At 37.2% G+C, this 26,733-nt stretch overlaps 4 protein-coding genes across 4 annotated transcripts; all 4 read right to left on the bottom strand.

Annotated features, from left to right (window-relative positions):
- Positions 1-507: 507 nt before the first annotated feature.
- On the bottom strand, positions 508-2,109 carry LOC146884796 (uncharacterized). Its single transcript, XM_085676036.1, has one exon. It carries the CDS (start codon positions 2,107-2,109, stop codon positions 508-510), a length of 1,602 nt encoding a protein of 533 aa, XP_085532162.1.
- A 1,964-nt stretch (positions 2,110-4,073) lies between these two features.
- On the bottom strand, positions 4,074-6,267 carry LOC114190957 (putative pectinesterase/pectinesterase inhibitor 21). Its single transcript, XM_028080053.2, has 2 exons — positions 5,141-6,267; positions 4,074-5,053 (listed from the first exon to the last, which is right to left on the bottom strand). Exons 1-2 carry the CDS (start codon positions 6,144-6,146, stop codon positions 4,359-4,361), a joined length of 1,701 nt encoding a protein of 566 aa, XP_027935854.1. The 5' UTR covers positions 6,147-6,267; the 3' UTR covers positions 4,074-4,358.
- A 9,684-nt stretch (positions 6,268-15,951) lies between these two features.
- LOC114191931 (pectinesterase/pectinesterase inhibitor-like) lies at positions 15,952-18,097 on the bottom strand. Its single transcript, XM_028081385.2, has 2 exons — positions 16,962-18,097; positions 15,952-16,853 (listed from the first exon to the last, which is right to left on the bottom strand). The coding sequence occupies exons 1-2, from the start codon at positions 17,962-17,964 to the stop codon at positions 16,138-16,140; spliced, it is 1,719 nt and encodes a 572-aa protein (XP_027937186.1). The 5' UTR covers positions 17,965-18,097; the 3' UTR covers positions 15,952-16,137.
- A 4,189-nt stretch (positions 18,098-22,286) lies between these two features.
- LOC114191932 (pto-interacting protein 1-like) lies at positions 22,287-26,182 on the bottom strand. The gene is made up of 8 exons (XM_028081386.2): positions 25,935-26,182; positions 25,084-25,180; positions 24,601-24,851; positions 24,383-24,509; positions 23,886-24,159; positions 23,562-23,694; positions 23,323-23,409; positions 22,287-22,798 (listed from the first exon to the last, which is right to left on the bottom strand). Exons 2-8 carry the CDS (start codon positions 25,166-25,168, stop codon positions 22,670-22,672), a joined length of 1,086 nt encoding a protein of 361 aa, XP_027937187.1. The 5' UTR covers positions 25,169-25,180; positions 25,935-26,182; the 3' UTR covers positions 22,287-22,669.
- Between the last annotated feature and the right edge of the window lie 551 nt (positions 26,183-26,733).

Here is a 26,733-nt window from a genome sequence, read left to right as displayed (position 1 = left end):
TATGTCTGGGTCAATCCCAGGCATATCCCGGGCCGACCATGCGAATGTGGTAATATTCGCTTGTAAGACTCGTCGTATCGCTGCCTCCGTGGTCTGATCGAGGTCGACTCCGATCCTTATTTTCTTCCCGGGGAGTATTTCCAACTCTTTGAGTTCGCCAATAGGTTGAGGGCCCTGATCAGTTGGTGGTCGTGGATCAAGTTCGGAATCTGACCTATCTACGGAGCCAGGGATCTGGGTTAGGTTATAGGTATCTCGACGAGTTCGCAAGCTTTTTTCATAACATTTTCGTGCCACTTCTTGGTCGACCTTCATCGTGACCACCTTTCCTTCAGCCGGGAATTTCATCTTCAAATGTGTAGTGGAGATGACCGCGCCGAGTTTGTTGAGGGATGGTCTCCCGAGCAGCATGTTATAAGACGAGGGGGCATTGACCACAATGTATTTAACTACTATGGTCTTTGCTGCGTGTTCGTCAGAGAATGTTGTCCTTAGGTTAACGTACCCTCAGACCTCAACTTGCTCGCCTGAAAAACCGACTAGGACTCCATCGAAAGGTAGAAGCTGGTCTCTGGGAATCTGAAGGCCGACGAAAGCGTCATAGAACATGACATCTGTCGAGCTGCCCTGGTCGATCAGCACTCGATGCACATTTCGACCCATCATGATTACTGAGAGTACCACAGGATCGTCCTCATGAGGGACTATATCCTTGGTGTCCTCTGCCGAAAAGATGATACTGGGTATGGGCGTTGAAAGTTCTAGGACCGTTGCCGTCATGATATTCCGCGCGTATTGCTTCCTGGCTGACTTGGTCGGACCCCCTCCTGCAAATCCTCCTGCTATAGTGTTGAAATCTCCAAGTACGGGAATTTCGTGAGGTCCTGCAGTAGCTTTGGAGAACTGTTCGGCAGGTTTAGTTTTTGCATTATTGCCTTTAATATATTTGTCCACGAGGCCTCTCCGGGCTAAACTTGCCAATTGCCCTGTTAGAGGAAAGCAATCTTCAGTATTGTGACCGTGGGTCTTGTGAAATTCACACCAGGCTGAGGTTTCTTTTCCGAGGAGTCGTCCGGTTTCCATGGGGAAACGCAAGTATCTGCTAACTCCTTCATCTTGTAAGATTCGAGCTTTGGATTCAGAAAAGGAAGGACACGAAGATTTGAAGGCCCTTTTATCTGAATGATGATGTGGACTGTAGGGAGTGAATTTGCGGCTAGCTTTTTTATACGGGGAGGAGGTCTCCATAATTTGACGTCGGACTTTCCTACTTTTATGCTCGGACTGAGGCCGTCTTTCTTCTAACCTTTTCCTCTGCATGGCTTCTTCTGTCTCGATATAAACGGTTGTCCTACTCCTTATTTCCGCTAGCGTCATAGCTGGTGCTCGAATGAGAGATTCGCTAAAAGAATTAGCTCGCAATCCTTTTACGAAAGCTCCGACTAGCATCTCCTCGCTAGGGTTTGCGAGTCCCATGTTGACATCACAGAATCTGTTGAGAAATTGTTTCAAAGTCTCCTCCTGACGTTGCTTGATATCGAACATATTTGCTATCTGTAGCTGCTTGGGACGATTTACTGCAAATCTTTCCATAAATAGGCGAGCGAAAATGTTGAAAGAAGTGATGGTGGCGTGGGGGATCTTGCCAAACCATTTTAACGCCGTGTTTGATAGAATGCCTACGAACATCTTGCACCGCACCGCGTCGCTTCCTCCTGATATTAACATTTGTGCTCGGAAAGCCTTTAAATGTGCTTCCGGGTCGCTTTCCCCAGTGAAGGGAATCATTTTTAGGATGATGAAATGGGGCGGGATGATCTCCTCTACGATCGCCCTAGCCAGCGGATGGTTCTCATCCTGCTCGTCCATTACTCTCCTCGGAAGGTTGGTGTCTCGAAAATGGCTACGATCTCTCATCCAAGTTTGCAATTCGTCGTTGCTTTTTTGCAGTTGTTCTTGCTGACGCATAGACTCCTCCAATCTTTGCCTAGCCTCTTCTGATTCTTTTCGTACAGTTTCATTTTCTTGCCTCAAGGTTTCAATTTGTCGCATGACCTGTTCTAAAGAAACCCGGTCGTTGTTGCTGCTCTCTGTTGCCGTGATCGCCATTGTTACCCGCTTTCGTTTTGTTACTGTTTTGTGGTGCCGATTTCAAGTTTTACCGTGTCCCACGGTGGGCGCCAATGTTCCGGTGTGCAAATTCAGGTTTTGTTAACTACCAGAACAATTCTAGTCTCTCTCTCTCTCACTGTTCTGAATTGATTCCTTCCCCTATTTACTCCCTTATGGCTCTTTAAATACTCTTTCCAGTAACCTCCCATCCCTACTGATCCGAAACTGCTCCCTTTCTTTCAGCGTCTTTTAGGGAACCGTCCAAGTAACTAACCACGTATCTCGATGGTCCCTGTGTTCAAACCTAGGTTTGGGAAACCACTTCCGATAATTTAGGGAGTTACTATATAGTGGGCCTGCTGGGCCTAACAATGATTACTCTGACATATGACTGAGGGAAATATCTGACTTCGTCCTGCGAGCTGGCGACCATACTCAAAGTTAGCTCGGAATCCGAGCTCGGCCCACTCTGGTAGGTGGCGGAGCTAGGTCGGTGTCCGAGCTGGCCTTATCTTAACTTACTGTGAAACTAGGTCGGAGTCCGAGGATCTAATTATCCCAATACAATTATATATATCCATCGAGCTCAAAATGAAATTTTATAAAAGAAAAAAAGAGAAACGTACAAATGAGAGTGACTCATTAGTGTATTTTAAATTAAACTACTTCACTTTCAACAAGATATGAGGGAAAGTCGTGATCAATCTAAGAAATAAAATGAGAAGGACAGAGGACTACTGTGCTACAGAGAGATGTATGAAAATTAATCATAATAAGCAAGTATCTCTAGAAAAATAAATGAGAAGCCGTAGAAAGAAAAAGTGAAGAACTAAATTTATAGCGATATTGTTTGGCTTAGGGCACACAAAAATCAGAAGGCTACGACACACTTGATTTTGATCAAAAATAGGTCCCTAGATCATTAATTAATAGACATGTCAAAGTGAGCCAACCCGGCTCCGGCTCACACGGGTTGGCTCATCACGAGCCGGGTTGAAAATGAGTGAACCCAACCCGGCTCACTTTATGGTGAGCCAGAAATTTTGTAACCCGGCTCAACCCACCACGGATTGGTGGGTTAAGTGGGTTGGCTCACCAACCCACCTAAAAAAATTATTTATTTATTTATTTTTTAGTATTCAAATATTTAAATAAATTTTTAGTAACCTATGAGATGACAATCATAGTAAAATCAAGAACCAATGTTTTGATCATGCTCACCACCAATATATGAAGAATTATTTTCAAGAAAGTACCATATAGTCTAAGAAAGTATGACTAATATTACAAATTTTCTGTCATGCTATTCAACAAAATATAAATAAAAAACTATACATTTTTTTCATGCTAATTTAGAAAAAATTGTTTATAAGACGGTCACTTGAGTAATTTACTATAAAGATTATAGTTAAAGATTAAAGTATCAACATATATAATTTGACAATCAAATTAATTAAATATTCAAACTATTCAAATCTAATTAAGCAATATTCTAGCGTTTAAAAATATGAAATTGTGAACAAATATAATAGGAGTAGTAAATAATTTTTAAAAAAATTAAAAAAAATTAAAAAAAAATTAAAAAAATTGTAAAAAAATATTGGTGGGTTAAGTGGGCCAACCCACCTTCAACTCGGCTCGAACCCGTTTAATCCGTGTGTTAAGAGAGTCGGGTTGAGTTCAACCCACTTTTGAAAAAGTTGAATTTTTTTCAACCCAACCCAGCTCGAACCCGTGGTGAGCCGGGTTGGCTCACGGGTTAAAACTCATTTTGACATCTCTATTAATATATCATTATTTTTTTTTGAAAGAATTAATGATCTCCTCTCAATCACATAAAATAAAAAGGATGAGACTAAAGAAATAGAGAAAAAGTATTATTTTCCAAAATAATGAATCATTGAAAATACAGAAAGTAGCGCACTAAAAACTCACAAAGGTAGGAAGAAAAAGATTGACAGTGAACAAATTGACAAGCCTCTCATGCCCTTCATCGATATATATATGTACATATACAATATACAATGAATGAATGAATGATAGCTTATTGCTTAGTACTATATACTGACATGCACTCTTGGAATGTGAAACGATGATCCAAGGAATTTCTATAGTTTGGTTACTATACAGTATTTGGGTTCATCTAAACCTAAGTAACACGGGATATATAGCAAGGTGTTGGGGAATGTTTTTGTTAATGGCTACAAAAAGGACATGCATGCATTTGTTGATGCGTGAGTTTGAGTTCAAGCTTTGTTGAAGCCAGGAGTGTAAGGAATGCCGGTGGCAGGGAGCCAGGCGTTGGCCTGGAGCCATTGGTCAGCAGTGTATTTGGTAGCATCATCCTTGGTAAGGACCCCTTTACTCCACTTCACCCTAGCTTTCACATCGGCACCCGGGCCAGTGTTCTCATACTCAGCAAAGAAACACGTGTCCAGGTTCAGGTCACCATTCCAGGGAAGAAACCCATCAGCCTGAATCACATCGGTGATCGTGTTTTCTAGGAAGATGGCCCTCGAATATGCCTTCCACGGCCTCGCCAAGTATGACTTGAACGACGTCTTTACCTGCTCCAGTTCCGGCTCCGCCACGATCTCGCAGTTTTGTAGCACCGCTCCCGTCGGCATGTTCTTTTGGTCCGTCCCGTCCGCCACCACAATGTTCTGCTGATTCGGATCTGGCTTCCGCACAATGATCCTCGAGTTCTGGATCAGGGTTGTGCCGTAGCCGAAAATGAAGTCCACCGTGCCGGAGATTTCGCAGTTGCGGTAGAACTGACGATGAGCGTGGGTGTACAGCGTGTCCTGGTAACCGTGCATGGCGCAGTCGAAGAAGGCCGACCGATCGCCTTGCACGCGCAGCGCCACTGCTTGGTGTTTGGCCGCGCCGGCGGTGTTCACAAATGCGATAGATTTTGCAATGAAATCTTCTGCCACCGTCGCTGCAAACGGTTGTCACATATTAATATACTGTTTTCACGTGTTGTTTGATACCTAGTCATTGAAATGAAAATAGAAGAGTAACTCACAGAAGGTAGCGGTTCTAATTGTCTTATAACCATCGACGACGTTTTTATTGCCGGTGATAATTGACTTTGTGGGGCCATCGCCGTAGATTAGAAGTCTAGCCTTCTTTTTGTCGACTTTGATGTATTCATCGTAGGTACCAGCCTTGACGTAGATAATGTATCTGCCTTGATGATTCTTGGGGTAGGAGTTAATAGCCTCCTCAACGCTCTTATAATCGCCACTACCATCCTTGGCAACGACCACATTAGGTTTAACGGAAGCTGTATCCGCCAAGAGCTTCCGATCCGGCATGGACAACCACGATGGATATCCTTCTTGGTCCACATCGAGAAGACGACGAGACGAAGTCTTGGTAATCAGATCCAAATTGAAGTCAGAGAGTATTTCCGCGAAGCCGGATACAACGTCAAGCGCTAACGCCGTTAACTTCCCAACACTGTCCAAACTTTCGGTTTTCAACTTGGATTGCACCTCCTTCTCTCCGTCGGTGTCGAAGCCGTCCAGGCACGATTCCTTGTACGCCACGACGGCGCCAATCCAGTTTTTGAGGTCGGCGGCGCGGGCGTTGATGTTATTAATGTTGTTCTCTTGGACTATAAGCTGGGAGGCTTCTAATTCATCGATGGCGAATTCCAACAGGTCCTTGCAATCATCAAGGGCCATCTTGATGCTAGAGTTTCCCTTGGTGTTTTCGACGGTGAGAGTGTCGCTTAGGTTGAAGGCTTTGATGACGTCCTGCGTCGCTTTTTTCACCACGGTTTTTACGTATGCGGTTGGGTCTGAGGTGTTGACGGAGCTGAAAGTGTCGGAGCAGAACTCCTTGTCGTCGCTGTTTTGACACACGGCTTGCACGGCTTTCGCGTGGGTGGTCAACTTTCCGGTGCTGTCGCCTGCGGCGGCGATGGGTTCCTCGTCCCCGGTGGAGACAAAAGCGACAACGCCTAGGGCAACGCCTACTACGAGAATCAGAGAAACAGCAGAGACCATTGTCGCGTTCTTTTCCATTTTCTTTTTTTTTTTTTGTTTTTTTCTTCTTAAACTTTAATAGGTATGAACGATAAGAAAGAGAAAAAGGTTCTCTTCTTCCCTGCTGTTTACGGGGGTGGTGCTATGAGCATTGCTGATTATTGCAGAATCATTTTTATAGAACTTTGGTTTCCTAAAGATGGATGGTACGTTTGAGATTTTGTTTTTAGAAACTTTCAACATCTCTCTCAAATTATTCATGGCTTCTGTGGACTCTGCTATGAATCGACAATTTCGCATTGCCTTTAGTTTCTTACGCGAATATGCATTACTATCCATCAAATTGGCTACCTCTACTTTTAAAGTTTCAAGTGCTAATTATGCTTATCCTTTTTCACGGTTAATTATGCGTATCAATCTTGAATAACCATGTCATTCTAATTTCATTAATTTTAATAACTCGCGTTTCTAAATAAATAACAAAAAAACTTATTATATACAAGTTTTCCTTTTTGTATATTTATGCTTCGTAACAAAGTTAGAAACCTTAAACTGAATATAAAAGATACAACAACTCTTTTGACTCAAACTAAATAACACTAAGTTCAAAATATTTCGCGAGAGTTAAAATTTTTTATAAAAAAACATTTAAAAATTTTCTATCATCCAAAATATCAGAGAATATTTCAATTACAAAGTATTACTACGAAATAAAGTACTAGATGATAACATAATATAAAAATTAACAATCTAGTAACAAAATCTAATTACTCGCTAACTAGATGATCTTAGGCCCAATCTTGTAGGTTGAATTCAATGCCTTTAAGCAGATTGACTCAACCAATAGACGACCCAATATTGAGACGGTAAAACCCATCGGTCTTCATGAAAACATGTCTCGACACAAATGACCTTTTCCTTCCTCCAATCTCCTTGAGATGTAAGGATTGCCATATACTTGTTCTCTGTGACTTTTAGAAGCTTCATTGTCAGTTTAACTCATCATAACCTTGTACCTAACTTCTACACGTGTTTTCCATCTAAAGGTTGACTTTACCCCGCACGCGCAAGCTTTCGTTGGGAAATCGTTCCACTTTTTATTTCAAAATTACAACTGATTAACTCAAAAATTGGGCCACTGAAAAAAATGCAGATGCAACCGGCTCGGTAGAAATGGAGAAGAAATGTCAAACCCCCAAGTTAATTCATCACTAGATAAAACTTTTGGGTGACAAACTACTACACACAATTGCAGAGAAATGCACATTCCTTTATTAATATGGAGGGGCTTATATATAAGCCTTTTGTAACTTAATGTAAATAAATATCCACATTTAAAGAGCCTAAGAACGTGGAGACACTAACTGCAACTAAGTCCCTAATATTAAGGGTTTTATTAACAGTAACAAATTGATTAAATAAATATCAGCAGCAAATAAACAATTCTTATCCTAACATATCCCCCCCTAAATATTATTATGTTATAATCAATTTAAGTTAGTAACCTTGCAAACTCCTAGCAGTTCTTTCAATTTCACAAATGCATTCAACTTGAGTAGTTTGGTCATTAAGCCTGTCACTTGATTTATCTTTGTCATCATAGTTGAGATTGCATTAAAAATAGCATATACCCCGACGACTAGACTCTAGCCAATTTATGTGTATACATGCTGATGGGGAAAACAATAACAAACAATATACCAGAGAATGCAGCGGATATAATTTCCCCTAACTTGCAAGAATCTATGAGGAGCAATAATCAAAGAGCAGCAATAATAAACCACCAAAAGCACAAATAAAGGCACCAAGATTTTTAACGTGGAAAACCCCTCAAATCAAGGGTAAAAACCACGAGTCGTCCAGACCAAAGAAATAGCTTCACTATGATCAACAAGAGTACAAAAGAGTCTTAATCAATAGCACAAATTAGTGCCAACACCCAACCAAATAACAAAGCAACAAAGCTTTCAAATAGAGAAGAACAAGAGAGGAAAACCTCTACAAATCACTGCTGCAGTGCGAAATTAATATCTCCCAACTCAGACCTCGTATCAAAGATCCGACCGGTCAGAATGAAGAGCAATGAGTTCCGAACCTGCTGTAAAAATTTCAGCCCGATCCAACGGTGAACGAATCCGCAGCGCCGAATTTACTGCGACAGCTCTATGAAAAACGTGAACAGAATTTTCCCTCTACCTCTCCCTCTATGTGTTAGGGCTTTCAGTGTATTCTTACTCTATTGTTCTGCCTCTCTCTTTATTTTATAGCCTCCTCTCCACTAGGTTTAAGTGAGACATGGGCTTCTCAAATTTTGGGCCTTTTCTCCACATAGGAAGGGAGCCCAATACCCAACAAATCTCCCCCTCACAACTATGTGGAGATAACCGCCAAACCGGCGATCTCACAACAAACTTCAAACTTTCCTCTTGGCAATGCTTTAGTCATCATATCAGCACCATTATCATCTGTATGAACCTTTTTCAACTCCAACAACTTAGCATCCAAAGCATCACGTATCCAATGATACCTCACATCAATATGTTTGGATCTAGAATGAAAAGTTGGATTCTTACCAAGATGGATAGCACTTTGGCTATCAACAAACAATGAATAGTTATCTTGCCTAAAACCAAGCTCCTGCAAGAATTTCTTCAACCATAACACCTCCTTGCATGCTTCAGTAATAGCAATGAACTCTGCTTCTGTAGTAGACAACGCTACACACCTTTGTAGTCTTGATTGCCAAGCCACAGCTCCCCCTGCAAACTTTATCAAATAGCCCGAAGTGGACTTTCTGGAATCAATATCCCCAGCCAAATCTGAGTCTGAGTAACCCATCAAAGTAGGTTTATCACCTCCAAAACAAAGCTTCATATCAACTGTACCATGAAGATACCTCAAAATCCATTTCACAGCATTCCAATGTTCTCTACCTGGGTTTGACAAAAATCGACTAACTGTACCAACAGCATGTGCAATATCTGGTCTTGTACACACCATCGCATACATCAAACTGCCCACCGCAGATGCATAAGGAACTCTACTCATATTGGTCTTCTCAACTTCATTTGAAGGACTCTGTTTAACACTCAGTTTAAAATGAGTAGCAAGAGGAGTACTCACAGCTTTAGCATTTTCCATCTGGAATCTCTGCAACACCTTCCTAATGTATTGCTCTTGTGATAGATAAATCTTCTTTTCTCTCCTATCACGTGAGATATGTATGCCAAGAATCCTTTTAGCAGCTCCCAAGTCTTTCATGGCAAAAGACTCGCCAAGTGTCTTCTTTAACCTGTCAATTTTGGAAATATCTTTTCCAACAATAAGCATGTCATCAACATATAATAACAGGATAATAAAGTCATCATTAGAAAAACTTTTAACAAAGACACAATGATCAGAAGTAGTCTTCATGTAACCCTGCTCACACATAAAAGACTCAAACTTCTTATACCACTGCCTTGGAGCCTGCTTCAAACCGTATAGACTCTTCCTTAGTCTACACACATATTCTTCCTTGCCTTTAACAAGAAAACCATCAGGTTGCTTCATGTATATCTCTTCCTCCAAATTACCATGAAGGAAAGCTGTCTTCACATCCATCTGCTCAACCTCCAAATCAAGAGTAGCAGCTAAACTTAGCACAGTTCTGATGGATGACATTTTCACCACAGGTGAGAAAATCTCATTGAAATCAACACCCTTTTTCTGTCTGAAACCTTTCACCACTAATCTGGCCTTGTACCTTGGAAGTGTAGAATTTGAATCTTGTTTCACCCTGAAAATCCACCTAGTTTCCAATGCCCTTTTGCCCTTAGGCAATTTCACCAAGTCGTAAGTGTGATTATCATGCAAAGATTTCATCTCATCTTGCATTGCATCCAGCCACTGTTTCTTCTCTTCACTATCCAAAGCCTCTTCAAAACACTCAGGTTCTCCACCGTCAGTCAAGGTTATGTACTCATCACAGGAATACCTTGTAGAAGGTTGTTTTTGTCTATTAGACCTCCTGAGTTGGACTTGAGGTGATTCAGGTATATCACCAAGATCGTCATCATCATCATGTTCCTCTTGAGCATCATCAATTGGAACCTCTACTCCACTTCCAAACTGTTGATCATCAACATCACCATGTTGCTCATTGTCTTGAGCTTCCGTTTCAACATTCTCCAAATTGTGAGCGGGCAACCTCATCGGATTACCATCAGTGAGATTACTATCTTTCTCGGGTGTGGTCTTCTCCACCTTATCAATGTCTTCAATGGTCTGGTCTTCCATGAATTGTACATCACGACTTCTAACAAGCTTCTTCTCAACAGGATCATAAAACCTGTAGCCAAATTCATCCTCACCATAGCCAATAAAGATACATTGCCTTGTCTTTTTATCTAACTTGGATCTTTCATCCTTAGGAACATGAACAAATGCCCTGCAACCAAAGACACGCAAATGATCATAGCTAATATTCTTACCAAACCAAATTTTGTCTGGCACCTCAGTATTCAAAGCAACTGCGGGACTGAGATTAATAACATGCACAGCTGCAAGCAATGCCTCTCCCCAAAAGTGCTTAGGCAACTTTGCTTCTGAAAGCATACATGTAACCCTTTCAACCAAGGTCCTGTTCATCCTCTCCGCTAGACCATTCAACTGAGGAGTTTTAGGAGGAGTCTTCTCGTGTCTAATACCATGCTGCCTGCAATAAACATCAAAAGGTCCACGGTACTCACCACCATTATCACTACGGATGCATTTCAGCTTCTTGCCTGATTGCCTCTCAACCATAGCATGAAATTCCTTGAACTTTTCAAGTACTTGACCTTTCCGCTGAAGAGCATAGACCCATAGCTTCCTGGAACAATCATCAATAAAAGTAACAAAGTAAACTGCACCACTAAATGACTTTACCTTTAATGGGCCACAAACGTCAGAATGCACCAATTCAAGTAATTCTGACTTCCTTGAGGGTGGATGCTTCTTAAAAGATACTCTGGTTTGTTTACCAGCCATGCAATGAGAACATTTCTCCAATTCTGCATTTCTCAATCCCATAAGCACATCCTTTTTAGCTAAGCAGTTAAGCCCTTTCTCACTTATATGACCAAGCCTCCGGTGCCACAAAGATGCCTCCATATACATAGCATTCACACTGTCTTTAGCAACCAAAGCTTTAGTCCAATACAATTTAGATTGTTTCTCCCCTCTGGCCATAACCAAGTTACCTTTAGTGAGCTTCCATTTACTAGAACCAAAGTGATTGTCATAACCACAATCATCAAGCAACTGCACAGAGATTAAATTAAAACGGACATCCGGAGCATGTTTGACTCCTTTAAGCAACAACTGCACTCCCATGTTGGTTTGCAGGCAAACATCACCAACACCAATCACTTTAGACTCACCATCATTACCCATCTTCAACACTCCAAAATCACCAGAAGTGTAAGATGTGAAGAACTCCTTCCTAGGTGTAACATGCAGTGTAGCACCACTATCAATAATCCACATGCTCTCATCAGATACAAGATTAACAGACTCAAAGTTACGAAGAAGAACAAGATCACCATCTGTAGCAGTAGTGACACGATCATCATCATCATGATCATTCTCTCTCTGTTTGCCCTTCTTGTCTTTGTTCTCCTTTTTCCACTTAAAACAGTATTTCTGAATGTGCCCAGTTTTATGACAAAAATGACACTCTAAATTCTTGTATCTTGACTTGGACTTGCTCCTACTCTTCTCTCTACCACCTTTATGTTCCTTTTTCTGACTTCTCCCCCTAGCTTCTGTAACAAGCATCTCAGACTGAGATGAAGAACCATGTGCCTTCCTTCTCATCTCTTCATTAAGAGCACCGCTCTTTGTCATCTGAAAAGAAACAACACCATTCGAGGCAGAGTTCGTAATTGAAACCCGAAATACCTCCCAAGACTCTGGTAGAGTATTAAGCAACCATAATCCCATAACTTCGTCATCAAACTTTATGCTCATTCCTGACAATTGATCTAGGAGCCCTTGAAACTCATTTAAGTGATCAGAAATAGAAGAATTCTCCATGTACCTCAAATTCATCAAGCAATTTAACAAATACAATTTATTATTGCCCGACTTAGAAGCATACAAAGACTCAATCTTCTCCCACAAAGCTCTGGCATGTGTCTCATTAGCAATATGATTATAAACATTATCTTCAACATATTGCCGAATAAAACCACATACCTGTTGGTGCTCAAAGTCCCATTCTTCTTCAGACATAGAATCTGGCTTCTGTGTAGCAAAGACCGGAAGATGCAATTTCTTGACAAATAATAAATCTTTCATCTTGCCCTTCCACAAATGATAATTTGTACCATTCAAAGCAACCATCTTTGCATTTGCCTCCATCATTCAAGCAAGTAAATATAGCCCAACCAAGAGCTCTGATACCACTCTGATGGGGAAAACAATAACAAACAATATACCAGAGAATGCAGCGGATATAATTTCCCCTAACTTGCAAGAATCTATGAGGAGCAATAATCAAAGAGCAGCAATAATAAACCACCAAAAGCACAAATAAAGGCACCAAGATTTTTAACGTGGAAAACCCCTCAAATCAAGGGTAAAAACCACGAGTCGTCCAGACCAAAGAAATAGCTTCACTATGATCAACAAGAGTACAAAAGAGTCTTAATCAATAGCACAAATTAGTGCCAACACCCAACCAAATAACAAAGCAACAAAGCTTTCAAATAGAGAAGAACAAGAGAGGAAAACCTCTACAAATCACTGCTGCAGTGCGAAATTAATATCTCCCAACTCAGACCTCGTATCAAAGATCCGACCGGTCAGAATGAAGAGCAATGAGTTCCGAACCTGCTGTAAAAATTTCAGCCCGATCCAACGGTGAACGAATCCGCAGCGCCGAATTTACTGCGACAGCTCTATGAAAAACGTGAACAGAATTTTCCCTCTACCTCTCCCTCTATGTGTTAGGGCTTTCAGTGTATTCTTACTCTATTGTTCTGCCTCTCTCTTTATTTTATAGCCTCCTCTCCACTAGGTTTAAGTGAGACATGGGCTTCTCAAATTTTGGGCCTTTTCTCCACATAGGAAGGGAGCCCAATACCCAACACATGCACTCAAGACGATCTATGTGTATGTACAGTGGACTTCAAGACAACCTATGTGTATGTACGTATTGGGTCAGACTCAGAAGAGAGAGCAGACCAAGGTGTGCAGACGTATTGGGTTTGTACTGAAACCGACCTTAACACCATTTGACATACTCTGCCCGACTTAGAGCCGACCTACATATTCCGGTGCACTGGATCCGACTTGGACCCGACCTATCTGAAAGACCCAATTCACTTAAACCACAACCCCTCTCTCCTCAGGATAACGGAAAAACAGTCACACCTCCCAGATCCTAGGAGGATTCAAACAAGGATGAGTTGGAAACCTCTATAAAGTTAAACAGCAGCTCCACCAAGGGGAGGAAAAAAAGGGGAACAAGCATGATTACAAATAAAAAGTATTCATTTGTAAAACATCTAGCAAGAAAGGCAAGTTGTGATCATTGTGCACCTCGGGTTCCCTTTTGCAAGAATAGAAATAGAATTGGATGTCCGTGTTATTAGTTTGTCCAATTTGACGTGGAACTACTGGCAATCAACTAACAAATTAGAACTCTGCAATGTTTCTTTATGGACGACACATATAATAATGTTTCTACATTGCCCCATTGTCTGTTATGATGTCCCCACCAAGTCATACAACTGACATATTACTCTAATGTTGAATTCTTTCTTCCATGCAATATTTGATCTTTATTATTCTCAGCTGCACATATATACCTGCAAAAAGAAAAAGAAATTAAAATCTCTGAACTATAAAGTCTAAGTTTGGTTAGCTATCACCCCGCATTGTTGATAGGTAATTTGTATACCCTATACTTTTCAGAATCCAAATCATGTTTAAATCAACAAGAGTGTACCGTTTAGGTTTCCTTTGTTGCAATTAATTTGGTCAACATGCTCACTATTGCTTTCAAGAGTATGAGAAGTTAATTTTTTTTTCCCACACTTCATCCATGCACAAATTCTCATGGGAAATCTTCTTCACCATAAACCTTCACTTTCCTAAACACAAGATTACTTCTTTAGTTCCGTATACACCACGTGATACCTATATCCACACTTACCACCATATCATATTCTTATATTGATTTTAATGACTACGATGTACATTACTCATCCACATATCACACACACACACATTGAAGGATTATATATTATCAAAATTTTAGAGCATTGTATCAGATTTCACACAAATATTTGTTTGAAACATCTTCAATTTGAATTGTTTTTATAAGATTTTCATTATAGACAAGAGAAATCAAGAAGTCACAAATGTTTTGAAATTCTTTTAGAATTTACCTATTTATGTTAAATCAAACACCATTTTCATAAATAAACCAGTGACAATGCGATAGTAGTGACAATGATAATAGGAGTGATGACAAAGATTCAAATTTTCAATTTCAATCTTTGTTGCATTTATAACTTTCTGTTATTCTACCGTTGATTTATTTTTTGTTCAATCTATTTTCCAATTTTAGATTCAACGATGTTTCTACATTTCAATTCTATCTCTGATTTACAATTTATTAGTCAACAACAATCTGTGCTTGCAATTCCAGTTCAATGCAAGTCAGAATTTACGTTTTACAGTTTTTAGGCTTTATTTGTTAATTCTTTCAATTGATTTTGATTTTCTGCTTTAATGTATTTGAGTTTACGTGTAATCTCTAGAAGTGAAGAATGTCAACCATGAGTGTTTCTAAGTTTACTTCTAGTTTTATTATCTTTTAATTTTTTATTTTTTTATTAAGAGTTTATTTATTTGAAATTACAATGTATATTTTTCTTCATGAATTAAAGAATTTAAATTTGATATCTTTGCGTACAAGAATAAAGAGAACTTGACCATAGTTTATGCTTGGTGTTTTCATACTTCTTGAGTTTAATTTCTATTATTGTTTTGAGACATCACAGTGTTTCATACACCTTACTGATAAAATAAAAATTCTATTCATTGTTTTTACTGATTCACTTCAATTTAGTCAATTTGTTTAATTTTCAGTTTCAACTAATACTTAGTATTTAGCTTTCTTATGTGCATGTTTAGTTTCCATTGCACTTTACCTTTTAGTTTTATCGTTTTCTAAATTGGTAGTTAATTACATTTTTTGTTTTTCTAATTATCTCAGTGTCTAGTTTCAATTTGCCTTTAATGGGCTTTACAAATCCAGTTATGATTTTTCTAATTTCTTTTACTGTTTTAAATTAGTCTCCTGTAAATTTACTTTTATTGTATTCCATTTTCATTTTCTAGTTGGTTCTGATTTTACAGTTCAAACCTTTAATTGCTTCTCAAAAAATTTCATTTCAATTTCACATTACTACTATTTTAATCTCAGTCTACATTTCTTATCATTTTCATATTAGTTTTTACACTTAAATTCTCCCATTCCCTAATTTGCTAAGAAAAAAATCATTCAATATTGGATTCAACCATGTTTGGCTCTGTATTGTGCTTATAAGGAGGACTTAGTTTGTTTGAAAACAGATATTATCAATCCATAACAAAAGATCCCACACATGATGTTGCAGGACAAAGCTTTTGGTATTTGACATCTCTCAGTAACTATGAAATTAATAAATCATATAATGTTATGAAGAGAAAGAGAAAGAGTAAGAACAAATAAATATATGGGTTACATATATCATTAACTTGTGATACACTTATGAAGAGACTTTACAAAGTAAAAATTTCAAATATTATCTGTACAGTTTTCTCGTGTTGTGTACAAGATATTATTCCAGCCAAACATGGAAGCAGAAGCGCAGCAACAGTGATGAAGAGGAAGCTAATTATTTCTATATAACTAGAGGGATTAACCTGCACAAAAAATTACACAAAAAAAACTTCTTCCCAAGATTAGGCTGCAGTATAACCCTAGCATTCAGAACAACTAACACCACCGAATTCAAGATTTGAGGAATCCAGCGGCGTAAGGAACACCAGTAGCCTTCAACCAATCATCAGCACCCGTAGTTCCACCTCTAAGGAATTGGGCAACAGTGAATTGTTGGGCTACGTTCTTATTAATACCTCCTTGGTAACCCTTCCACTTTATCCTTCCTTGAAGGTTGGAACCAGGTCCGCTGTTAGCATACTCAGCATAGTACAAGGTATCCAGAAACAGGTTCCCATCCCAAGGGGTCCACCCGTCGGGATGAATGACGTCACCTATGTTGGATTCCATCACAATAGTTCTTGCAAATTGCTTCCACGGCCTCCCCAGGTACGATTTAACGGTCAACCTCGAAGGGTACAGAGCCTTCTCCGGCACTATCTCGCAGTTCTGGATCACGATCCCTGTCGCCATGTTCTTCAGCTTCGTTCCGTCCGCGGTCACTGTGTTGAACTGGTTAGATAGTGGCAACCTCGCGACGATTCTCGAGTTCTGGATCACAGTGGCAGATGCTCCAAAGATGAAGTCGATTGTTCCAGAGATTTCGCAGTTCCGGTAGAATTGACGGTTCGCGTGAACATACAGTGTGTCTTGGTAACCGTGAAATGAGCAGTCGAACATTGCTGACATGTCTCCCTGGTTTCTGAATGCCACCGCCTGGTGCTTCGCGGCTCCCGCGGTATTCTCGAATGTCATTGACTTCGCGATGAATCCTGGTGCAGTGTTGGCTGTGTATATGCATTCATGTAAGAGTTAGTGATACCAACAACAACAAATTAACCCTGATACCGTATTAAACCTAACTCAAATCAATAAAATTGAGAGAGGGTAGATACCGAAGGTAGCAGTTTGCATTGTCTTTACGCCATCTACAAAGTTCTTGTGACCAGTGATGATGGTCTTTGCAGGGCCATCACCATAAATGAGGATATTGGTTGACTTCTTAGGAATGAGGATGTACTCGTCGTAGATGCCAGCCTTAACGTAAATAACAAATCTACCTTGGTGGCCTTTAGGGTAGGAATCAATGGCTTCCTTAACGGTTTTGAATTTACCACTGCCATCCTTGGCAACCACTGCGTTTGGTGCCCCTGCTTGCCCTTTATCCAAGGCAGCAAGGAGCTTCCGATCTGCACCAGAGAACCACGTAGGTAACCCTTCATGGTCCACCTGTAGAAGACGCCGAGAAGCAGGGCTCAAATTCAACTTCAAGTCGAACCTCTCAAGAATATTCGACAAGTTTGTCACAATGTCAAGGACTATGCCCGTCAGCTTCCCCATTTCGTCCAAACTATCTGTGTTCAATTTTTCTTTAATTTCTTTCTCACCGTTTGTGCCGTTGTTCAACCCGTCCATGCATGTCTCCTGGTACGAGATTATAGCACTCAACCAGTTCCTGAAGTCTGGGGTTTGGTCGTACATGGCTTGAATGTTCTGGTCGCGAACCAGGTTAACCGACGACTCGATTGAATCCAACGCGAATTCGATCAGGTCTTTGCAATCATCCAGGGCCATTTTTATGCCGGGATCCTTGTCGCCATGCTCCACTTTCAACCTATCACTCATGTTCAAAGCTTTGATCACTCTTTTCATCGTTGCTTCCACTCCTGCTGCTATGTAAACCTTTGGGTCTGAGGTGTTACCGTCCACAGAGCTCAGAGTTTCGTGACACAGCTTAGTCTCTTCGGTGCCTTCGCACATTGCCTTCACATTCTTTTGTTGAGCAGCTATTTTAGGATCTGATGAGTCACTTTTGTTAACCACCACCACAACACCGATGGCAACACCCACCACCAGAATCAAGGAAACACCAGACACGAGCACTTTTCCATTCGCCATTTTTTTTTTTTGTTTTTTCTTGATGAGATTTTTTTTTTCTGCTACCAATTAATGACGCCTAAGAAACGTTGGCAAGATGCTCCTCCCCTTATTTGGTTTCTTCTTCTGGGAGGATATAATTTATTGGTTAGTGTTATTTGCTTCATGAATCACCATAATATTGATTCAAGGGCTTTATATACACTTCGTAGTTTCTATCTTGGAATAGATGAGAAGCGGAGCATTGGCATGAACGAGTGTTCAGAATTGACGTTGCCTTTCAGAATTTTCGGAGGGATAATCGTGGCACTTATTTCTTCCACAACGGTTTATTGCTATGGCGAAAATAATCATACTAAAATACGTGAGGATGTTATTTTCTGAGTAAGATTCTGCGTTGAATTGATGGTAGATAATGTTTGCATGGGTCTGGATCTTTTTGTCCTTACATACTTTGAAGCAATCCTTTGTTTTTGCGGAACCGCAGGATTTTGGTGATGGATTTGAAGGACTTGTTATCATTAATAGAGATTATAAGGCTTTTATGCATTATGAGAGTCTTAATCATACAGAATGTGTATTGGACATACTTATACTTATATATCAAATATCTTTTGATATATAAAAATATTTAATTAAAATTTAGGGTTAAATCACATACATTTTTAGATTAAATATCACGTGAAAAATTTAAGAGATTACATAAAAATTTAATCTAATATAATCATATTGATTTACATAGATCCAAACTTTAATTTGTTAGATTGGACACTTATCCTACGTCTAATTTTGAATTTCCGAATTCGACTTTCCAAATTATCGTTACCCAGCTACATTTCTAAATTTTATTATGTATACTCTGTGGATATTTAAACTGATGAAAGTGGATCAGTGCATTGTTATGATGAAGTAACCCTATCCAAAGGTTGCACAGGTTCCATATGTGTGCAGCTGTCATATAGAACGATAAGTGCTTATTCGCCGAAGAATCTTGGAGGTGAATTTGTTGTTTTTGAACGCTGGTTGGGCTATTATTACTTCCAAGTAACTTGAGTCGAGCTTTGAGTGTAATTAGATGAAATATTTACTTTTAAGAAATTTTCTGAAGCTGAAATCAGTAAAAGATTAAAGATACCTATTAAAATAACAATAAATGAGATATGTGAGTAAAGATTTGAATTCAGTATTTTCTGAATATAATGTAAAATATAGGATTATTAAGCTCTTGAACATAAACTTATTGCGTCCCATCATTTTCTTCTTGCACCCCTTCAATTCCTGAATTTATCTTCCGGAATACAAAAAGCAATTCTGAAAACTGTTTTCCGGAAAACAAATGTCCTCCTCTGAGAACATTTTCCCAAATATTACTGATGAGGTGGGAGAAGAAATTTATGGAGCGCAATAAGCAATCAATATATATATATATTGACTTAGAGATTCTGGGTCTGCTCAAGATCCATTTTTTCAAAGTTGGATATCCCATATTTCTTTGGGAATCGCTTCCTGGACCCTAACAAAATTCTTCCTGAATCCTATTATTCACAATAAATAATTCCGGAAATTTTTTCCGGAGCCTCTTTTATCAGGGAAAGCATTTTCCAGGAAAGAGTTTCGATGGGGTTGGACGTAGGGATGGCAACGGGGCGGGTACGGGTATCATGATCCCATCTCCATTCTCATCCCCAAACCCAACGGGTATACAACTTTTGACCTATTCCCATCCCCACCGGATAACGGGTATTTTCTTATACCCATACCCATTTTTTTTATTGTTCCATATATCAATTAAATATTTTTTATAAAAAAAATTTAAAAATCACACCAACGGAATCATGATACTATCAAAACATTCAATATTAAAATAACATACTCTTTTTGATTTTCATGATGTCAAATATTAAGAAAAATATTATAATAGTATAAATCTCAAATTAAAGTATCAAATAACAACTAAATAAAATTCAAATAATTATATAAAAGCTAAAAAATTACACATTACTAATATTTTATAATAACCAAAATATTTATTAATTTTACAAATGATGAGTGGTTTCATTTGCATTCGATCCACCTACACATAGAAAAAAAATGAAAAATTAGATATGATATAATAATTGAAATTGAAAATTTTAATTACTAGAATATAATGTACCTTCTTCATCAGATTCATTTTCACTCATGAGAACATCTTTTCCTTTTAATTTTTTAACACCTACAAACACCAAATGTAGAATATTAGATGAGAATTCACAAAAAATACTAACAAAAAATATTAATAAATTTCAGTAACTTACCTAGATGGTTTGAGTTCCATATCCAACTTCTTGTACACATCAAAGCCTCTATAGTAAATAATTAAACATTATCATGAAACAAAAAATAAATAATAAATAAAATTATCATAAAGGAGTAAAGATAATTAAATGTGTGACCCAAATTTGAGAATATCCATTTGAACATAACATAACGGAAAAAAAAAATGTATAATTAAGATTATGATAAAAGGAAAAGTACCTTGAAGATCTGCTTAAACCTTAAAGAACAAGCCAAACAATTAAAAGAGAGTAAAAAAGTGTATAACCAAAGTAACAAAAAGAAGAGCTACAAAATAAGAGTCAAACATTTTCATGAAAATAAATAAATAAATAAAGATAATCAAATGTGTAACCTAAAAATTATTTCATAGAATGAAATTGAGGAACACCTATTTGAACATAACCATGTACAGAGAGTAAAAATTATGTAATAAGAAGAAGAAAAATTACCTTCAAAATTAAATCTTGAAAAACAAACCAGACAATTGAGAGAGTAAACAAAGTGTATAACAAAAAACAAAGAGAATGAGAAATATGTTATATATATATATATATATATATATATATATATATATATATATTATATTATATTATATTATATATTATATTACTATGTATATATATTATATGTGTGGATATCTTATGTTTATATATATATAATTATTTATATATATATTATATTATATTATATATTATATTATTATTACTATGTATATATATTATATGTGTGGATATCTTATGTTTATATATATATATATATATATATATATATATATATATATATATATATATATATATATATATATATATTTATAGATATATATTTATTTTAAGTATATATTATATTATATTATATAATAATATAAATATAATAATATATATTATATTATTATGTATATATATTATATGTATATGCGTAGATATTTTATGCTTATATATATATATATATATATATATATATATTTCTTTTAAATTTTTATAAATTTGTCATGTTATAAATTTGTTTATAAAAGATCTCACTAGTTAAATGATTAATTTGTTTTATACGTATATATTATATATATTATATTATATTATTATGTATATATATTATATGTATATTATATTATATTATATTATATTACATGTATATGTGTAAATATATATATATATATAAAAGTATATTTTATTTATATGTATATATACTATATTATATTATATTATATTATATTATATTATATTATATTTTATGTGTAAATATATTATTTATTTATATATTTTTTTTTAGATTATTTAATAAATTATAAATAGTTTAGTAATTTAAGCGGGGACGGGTATTTGGGCGGGTATATATATATCCCCATCCTCATCCCAGTTAAAAATTTCGGGTATTACCCATACCCATACTCATACCCAGTCAAAGCGGGGATTCCCCGTCAAAACGGGGACGGGTTCGGGTGATACCCACGGACACGGGTTTATTTGCCATCTCTAGTTGGACGAAGAAATGTGATGTGGTGTAGGAAACAACACACTAAGTCCTTTTGGATCCCAATAATTGGGCCGGATATACCATTTTTGTTATATTTTTATTTTATGTATGAAAAGGAGATGACCGTAAATTACTTTTCTAATGAAAAACTTGGATAAAGATCGGTGCAATATGTACATGAAAAGTAAAGATCGGTGCAGATTACATCGCAAACTATGTTAACATAACCATGCACTTCATATATATTAAATCACACCTCAATTTAAAGACATATCCACTATAGAGAAGAAGACTTATATGATCCTAAAATACTTTGCATTGCAAATCTTTTTTTAACACCATCATTAGGGCAGAATTCCTCATCCTCTGATCACCAGAAGAAATTAGAAAGTAGAAGAAAACGATATACGTGATTAAAAACTAAATCACAAATGAAACAACAGCCACAACATGGAGTCGTTAAACAATATTTTCCCTTTTTCTCCTAAAGTTCTGAAATTGGAATTACGAATAATTTATACAGCTCTCAATTTAACAAATATCTTAATAAAAGATTAAAACAATCAATCAAATAAGAAGGGCTCTTTTATGAATATCTGTTTCCAGCAGTCCACTGACTTGCTCTTAGCTTTGAGTATACCAAATTTAGTTTTGTAGTTTTCCCATCTCTTTATCGCAAAGATGGCAATCGTCCAGAAGTAAAGGATGGAAAGGGAAAAAAAATAGAGAACAAATACATTTTTTTTTAACTTAAAACAAATACATTCAAATGAATAGCAAAGAACCTCATGGATTATGAACAAAATGAATGTAGTGTAAACAATTGGATATAAAGTCATGCTGGAGCAATTTGCCACCATCTTCTGAAGCACTCTTATATATTTGGCATGCAAACTTGTGCACATACTCACAAATAGAGACAAAGAGAAACAGAGAATTAATTTGGTGTTTCACCGGCGGGTCCAGGTCGAGTAGCCAGCAAAGGTTGAAGAGCTTTGACTACAATGCTCATGTTTGGCCTGAAATCAGCTTCATATTGCACACAAAGTGCAGCAACAGCAGCCATCTGCAATTAACCAAGTATCATGTTATCCGTGAACATTGTTCTTAAATTGATCTTTTATCGCTAAGGACAGTTATCCTGGGTATTTGTAGTTCCTATTAAGATTCTAAGGGGAAAAAAATGAGTATGGTTCCTACGTGAAAAATTTGTATATTTTCCTCTGGTATAATTAATACCTTAAATTCGTACTGAAATTGAGATCATAAACAACATAAAAATACTGTCTTCCAATTACTCAACTAATTAATACATCCAACAAATTTCCACCTGAAGGGGAAAGATACAACATTTTAGATTCAAAGTTTGGTCTTCTGCACATTTAGTATTTACTACCTAAACAAATATAGAATTCTAATGCTACCTCTAGTGAGCTGCTTTGCAGAGTTTTCCGGTTCATATGCATACAATTTCAAATAATATATAAGCAATAGAATATTTTCAAGTACATTCAATACAACGTTTGCAAGAAAATGGAAAAATAAACTAAATTGGGAAGAATGGTATACGAAATGAATGACAGTAAGCACCTTAGCAACAGCTTTGGGTGGGTATTCTCCACCTAGTCTTGTATCAACACACTGCCTGACTTTATCCTCACTGAGTTTTGGTGTAGCCTGAAACAACATATATCCATTGCTGTTGTCAGTATCATAAGCTAGAATTTTGGAGTCAACAATAGACAGTAATAAAAAGGTTTAATTTCCCCTTCTTTTGATTGGAGTGTGTTTGAGGAGGGGTAAGGATAAGATATAGGTTCAATTAGTACCCAAGTAACCAGACTCTGCTGTCCACGTGGTAGTGTATGATCTACAGGTTTCCTTCCAGTCAGAAGTTCCAGAAGGACGACCCCAAAACTGTATACATCACTCTTAGCATTCAATTGTCCAGTCATTGCATATCTGCATCCACAAGATTAGACAGAGTAATTCAGCATTCTGTCTGAGGCCAGGGTGCCAGATATAATAAAAAGCTTGTTTCTCCAAATTGATACTATGATAGAGAGACAATTTATTGGAATTGGTAATGCTGTTTAGTGAATTTAGTCAACTGCTACAGAAGGGAAATTGATGAGTTTGTAATCATGTCTTACTCTGGAGCATGATAACCAAAGGTTCCAAGGACACGAGTAGAATGAAGACGTGCAGCCATGTCCGGAGCTTGATTTGATAAATCAAAATCTGCAATTTTAGCAACATCATCATCAAAGATTAGCACATTGCTTGACTTGATGTCCCGGTGGATAATGTGGGGATCAGCCTTCTCGTGCAAGTATTCAAGTCCTCTTGCAGCCCCCACAGCAATCTTTACTCTTTGTGCCCATGACAAAACTGGACCAGGCTGTGCTCCTTTAACACCTTTTCTGCCTGCATGTACAATGACAATTGTGAGAACATTTATGTATAAAAAGATACGGACTTGATTAATATATCTCTCAAGTGCTGACATTGCAAGTGAAGGCAACAAAACGAAAAGAAAACAATGTCAAAAGCCATAATCTCCTCAGTTCTTCTAATAAAGAGAAAAATATTCAATTAGCCGTCTATAGATGTCAATAGTTTAAAAATTTGACCAAAGAAAATTATTTACCATGCAAAATATCATGTAGAGATCCATTAGATGCAAACTCATAAGCAAGAATACGGGAGCTTCCATCAATGCAATATCCAAGCAATTGAACAAAATTGTCATGCTTCAGCCTTGATACCATTGAAACCTAAGAGTTTAAAAAATAAGAGAGTTTATGGGAATTGAACAACTTGATGACAAGACAAAAAAGTATTAAACCAAGATCGTCATATACATACCTGGGCTAAAAATTCATCATCAGGCTGCTTACTGGCATCCAAGTTCTTGATTGCAGCTGCCTGCCCACTTTTAAGAACACCATAGTATACTCTGCCATAGGATCCCTCTCCAATCAGAGCATCTTGACCAAAGTTATCTGTAACTTCTTTCAGTTCATCTGCTGGTATATTAGGAACTTCAATGGGCCGAGCTTTAACCGGCTGAGTGCCCTGTTTTGCAGTTTCAGAAGCATGATAATTTCCATCATTCCCTGCATAATTGAGTTTATCACAATAACTTTGTCAAATTCAATTTTCATGTAGAATAACATCAAGAAAAATTAAAACAATGAAGTATTCATAATGAAGCTTTTCAATCACATATTACACAATCAATCCAATTGACATGGAATTATCACTCGAAGATGCAAGAATGCTTAGAGTAGCAAACCATACACACATCATCCCTGATGCATTGCTCTAGCATTGTATGAACCAAATTACCTGCTGGATTTTTTACTACATAGGGTCCTCCACTTTCAGCAGACTTCTGGAGTTCATCCTCCTCGCAACAGCCGAAACAACTCATGATTCTTTCTCACTGAAATATTTATTAGCCCATTAAATCACACTAGATAACAGTTAACTTTTAATTTTAATATTGCATTAAAAAAAAAAAGGCATCGATGAAGAAGTTCATTCCTACAAAATAACACACACCCCGGCGACAATTGCAGTTTTCATCAATTCAAAAGAAAAGAAGGAAGGAGGTAGCGCTATTTGGTCTGGTTTCTGTCCATTTACAATGATTGGTACTTTCAAGTATTTCAGCGTAGCTTCATTTCATTTGCATGATATGGAAATTTGAATACACGCAATGCTTTCACTCATTTCATTCATATCAATTAAAACACGCAATATAACATTGTCAAACTCTTACAAATACCATCAAATAGAAAACCGAGATTATTATATTCTAAATTATTTGCACAATTTCACCATCCTTCAACAACAAATGATGTGTAAAAGCTTCAAAGACGTGAAATCAGCGTTTGCGTCCAATCCAATTTGATAAACTCAGCGTTTTGGTTAGCAAAGTCTCAATCGATACAGAAGCTAAACGGAAAGGGATCGAAACAGTTTCCGCCAATCAGAGTAAAGTGCAACTAAAGTCCATGCCATCAGTCACAGATCAGTGAAACCGAGAACAAGTTATAACGGCCGAAAGCAACGTTTGCAGAAATATTAAAAATAACGTTCATCCACAAAAGAAGAACCAATCGGAAAACTGAAAATAGCACGGAGAAATCATCTCAGCGAAGTGACATTGAAAATTGTGATAGATCGAACAGTACCTGAAAAGAAATGAGATGACAAGATAGCGGAATTGAGAGTGTAGAGGCGCGGAGAGCGACGACACAAGGGAAGGATCTCGGTTCCAAAAGCGGCCCAATAGAGGCGCAGGATAAGCAGGGAGGAGTGCGTAGGATAAAAGAGTGGAAGAAGTTCTTGACTCTCTTTGAATTGGAATTATGGTGGTTGCGTCGTGTTACAGAGTTACAAGTGTATTATTAGATACAGGGTTTATTTGTTTTTATTATATATATTCTCTAAAATACAACTAAGTATAATGATTCATGAAGTATTTAAATGCCACTAATTCAGCCTCTTTTTCTCTCCTTTTACGTGTTCTGCACCGACCCTGCTGGCCAGACTTGACTTGCGAGCTAAAAACATTGCACATAAACACCGCTGGGGTACACTAAAGTTCGAACAAGTCCTCGCCTCGCCGTGTTTCAGTTTACATTAAGAAAAAAAAAATGGATAACTTTTTTAAAATTTCAAAATATATTTATTTATTAGTTACTTTTATATTAAGTTAAAATAACCCTTTATGGTACAGGAAATAATATATTTTTTTATCGTGAACAACTTTTTCACAAAATCACGTTGTAAAATAAAAACTTTTTAATAAAATCATTTTTATCTTATCTATATATTTTTTTTTTAAAAAAGCATTGGTTGTAAAGACTCTTTCAATATGTAGAGATATATAAGTTCTTCAATCATTTTCATAGTTGAATGGAAAAAAAAAAATATTCCGCAAGCTGTTTTCTCTAGTATAAATAGTTATGAGAAATTTCTTTTAAACAG

The sequence above is a fragment of the Vigna unguiculata genome, chromosome 7 (assembly GCF_037176805.1).
Source record: "Vigna unguiculata cultivar grain cowpea cultivar isolate G323 ecotype 2 chromosome 7, ASM3717680v1, whole genome shotgun sequence".
Lineage (NCBI taxonomy): Eukaryota > Viridiplantae > Streptophyta > Magnoliopsida > Fabales > Fabaceae > Vigna > Vigna unguiculata.
Note: the sequence above shows the minus strand (reverse complement) of the source record. Positions and strands in the feature narration are given on the sequence as shown.

What these genes read in the sequence shown, in the direction of transcription:
- LOC114190957 (XM_028080053.2), bottom strand. Translation starts at nt 6,146, where the DNA reads ATGGAAAAGAACGCGACAATGGTCTCTGCTGTTTCTCTGATTCTCGTA. An exon ending in AATTAGAACCGCTACCTTCT is followed by an intron (nt 5,054 to 5,140) that starts GTGAGTTACTCT and finishes AACCGTTTGCAG; the next exon opens with CGACGGTGGCAGAAGATTTC.
- LOC114191932 (XM_028081386.2), bottom strand. Translation starts at nt 25,168, where the DNA reads ATGAGTTGTTTCGGCTGTTGCGAGGAGGATGAACTCCAGAAGTCTGCT. An exon ending in TTTGGTTATCATGCTCCAGA is followed by an intron (nt 23,695 to 23,885) that starts GTAAGACATGAT and finishes TTGTGGATGCAG; the next exon opens with ATATGCAATGACTGGACAAT. An exon ending in CACCCAAAGCTGTTGCTAAG is followed by an intron (nt 22,799 to 23,322) that starts GTGCTTACTGTC and finishes GGTTAATTGCAG; the next exon opens with ATGGCTGCTGTTGCTGCACT.
- LOC114191931 (XM_028081385.2), bottom strand. Translation starts at nt 17,964, where the DNA reads ATGGCGAATGGAAAAGTGCTCGTGTCTGGTGTTTCCTTGATTCTGGTG. An exon ending in AATGCAAACTGCTACCTTCG is followed by an intron (nt 16,854 to 16,961) that starts GTATCTACCCTC and finishes GCATATACACAG; the next exon opens with CCAACACTGCACCAGGATTC.
- LOC146884796 (XM_085676036.1), bottom strand. Translation starts at nt 2,109, where the DNA reads ATGGCGATCACGGCAACAGAGAGCAGCAACAACGACCGGGTTTCTTTA.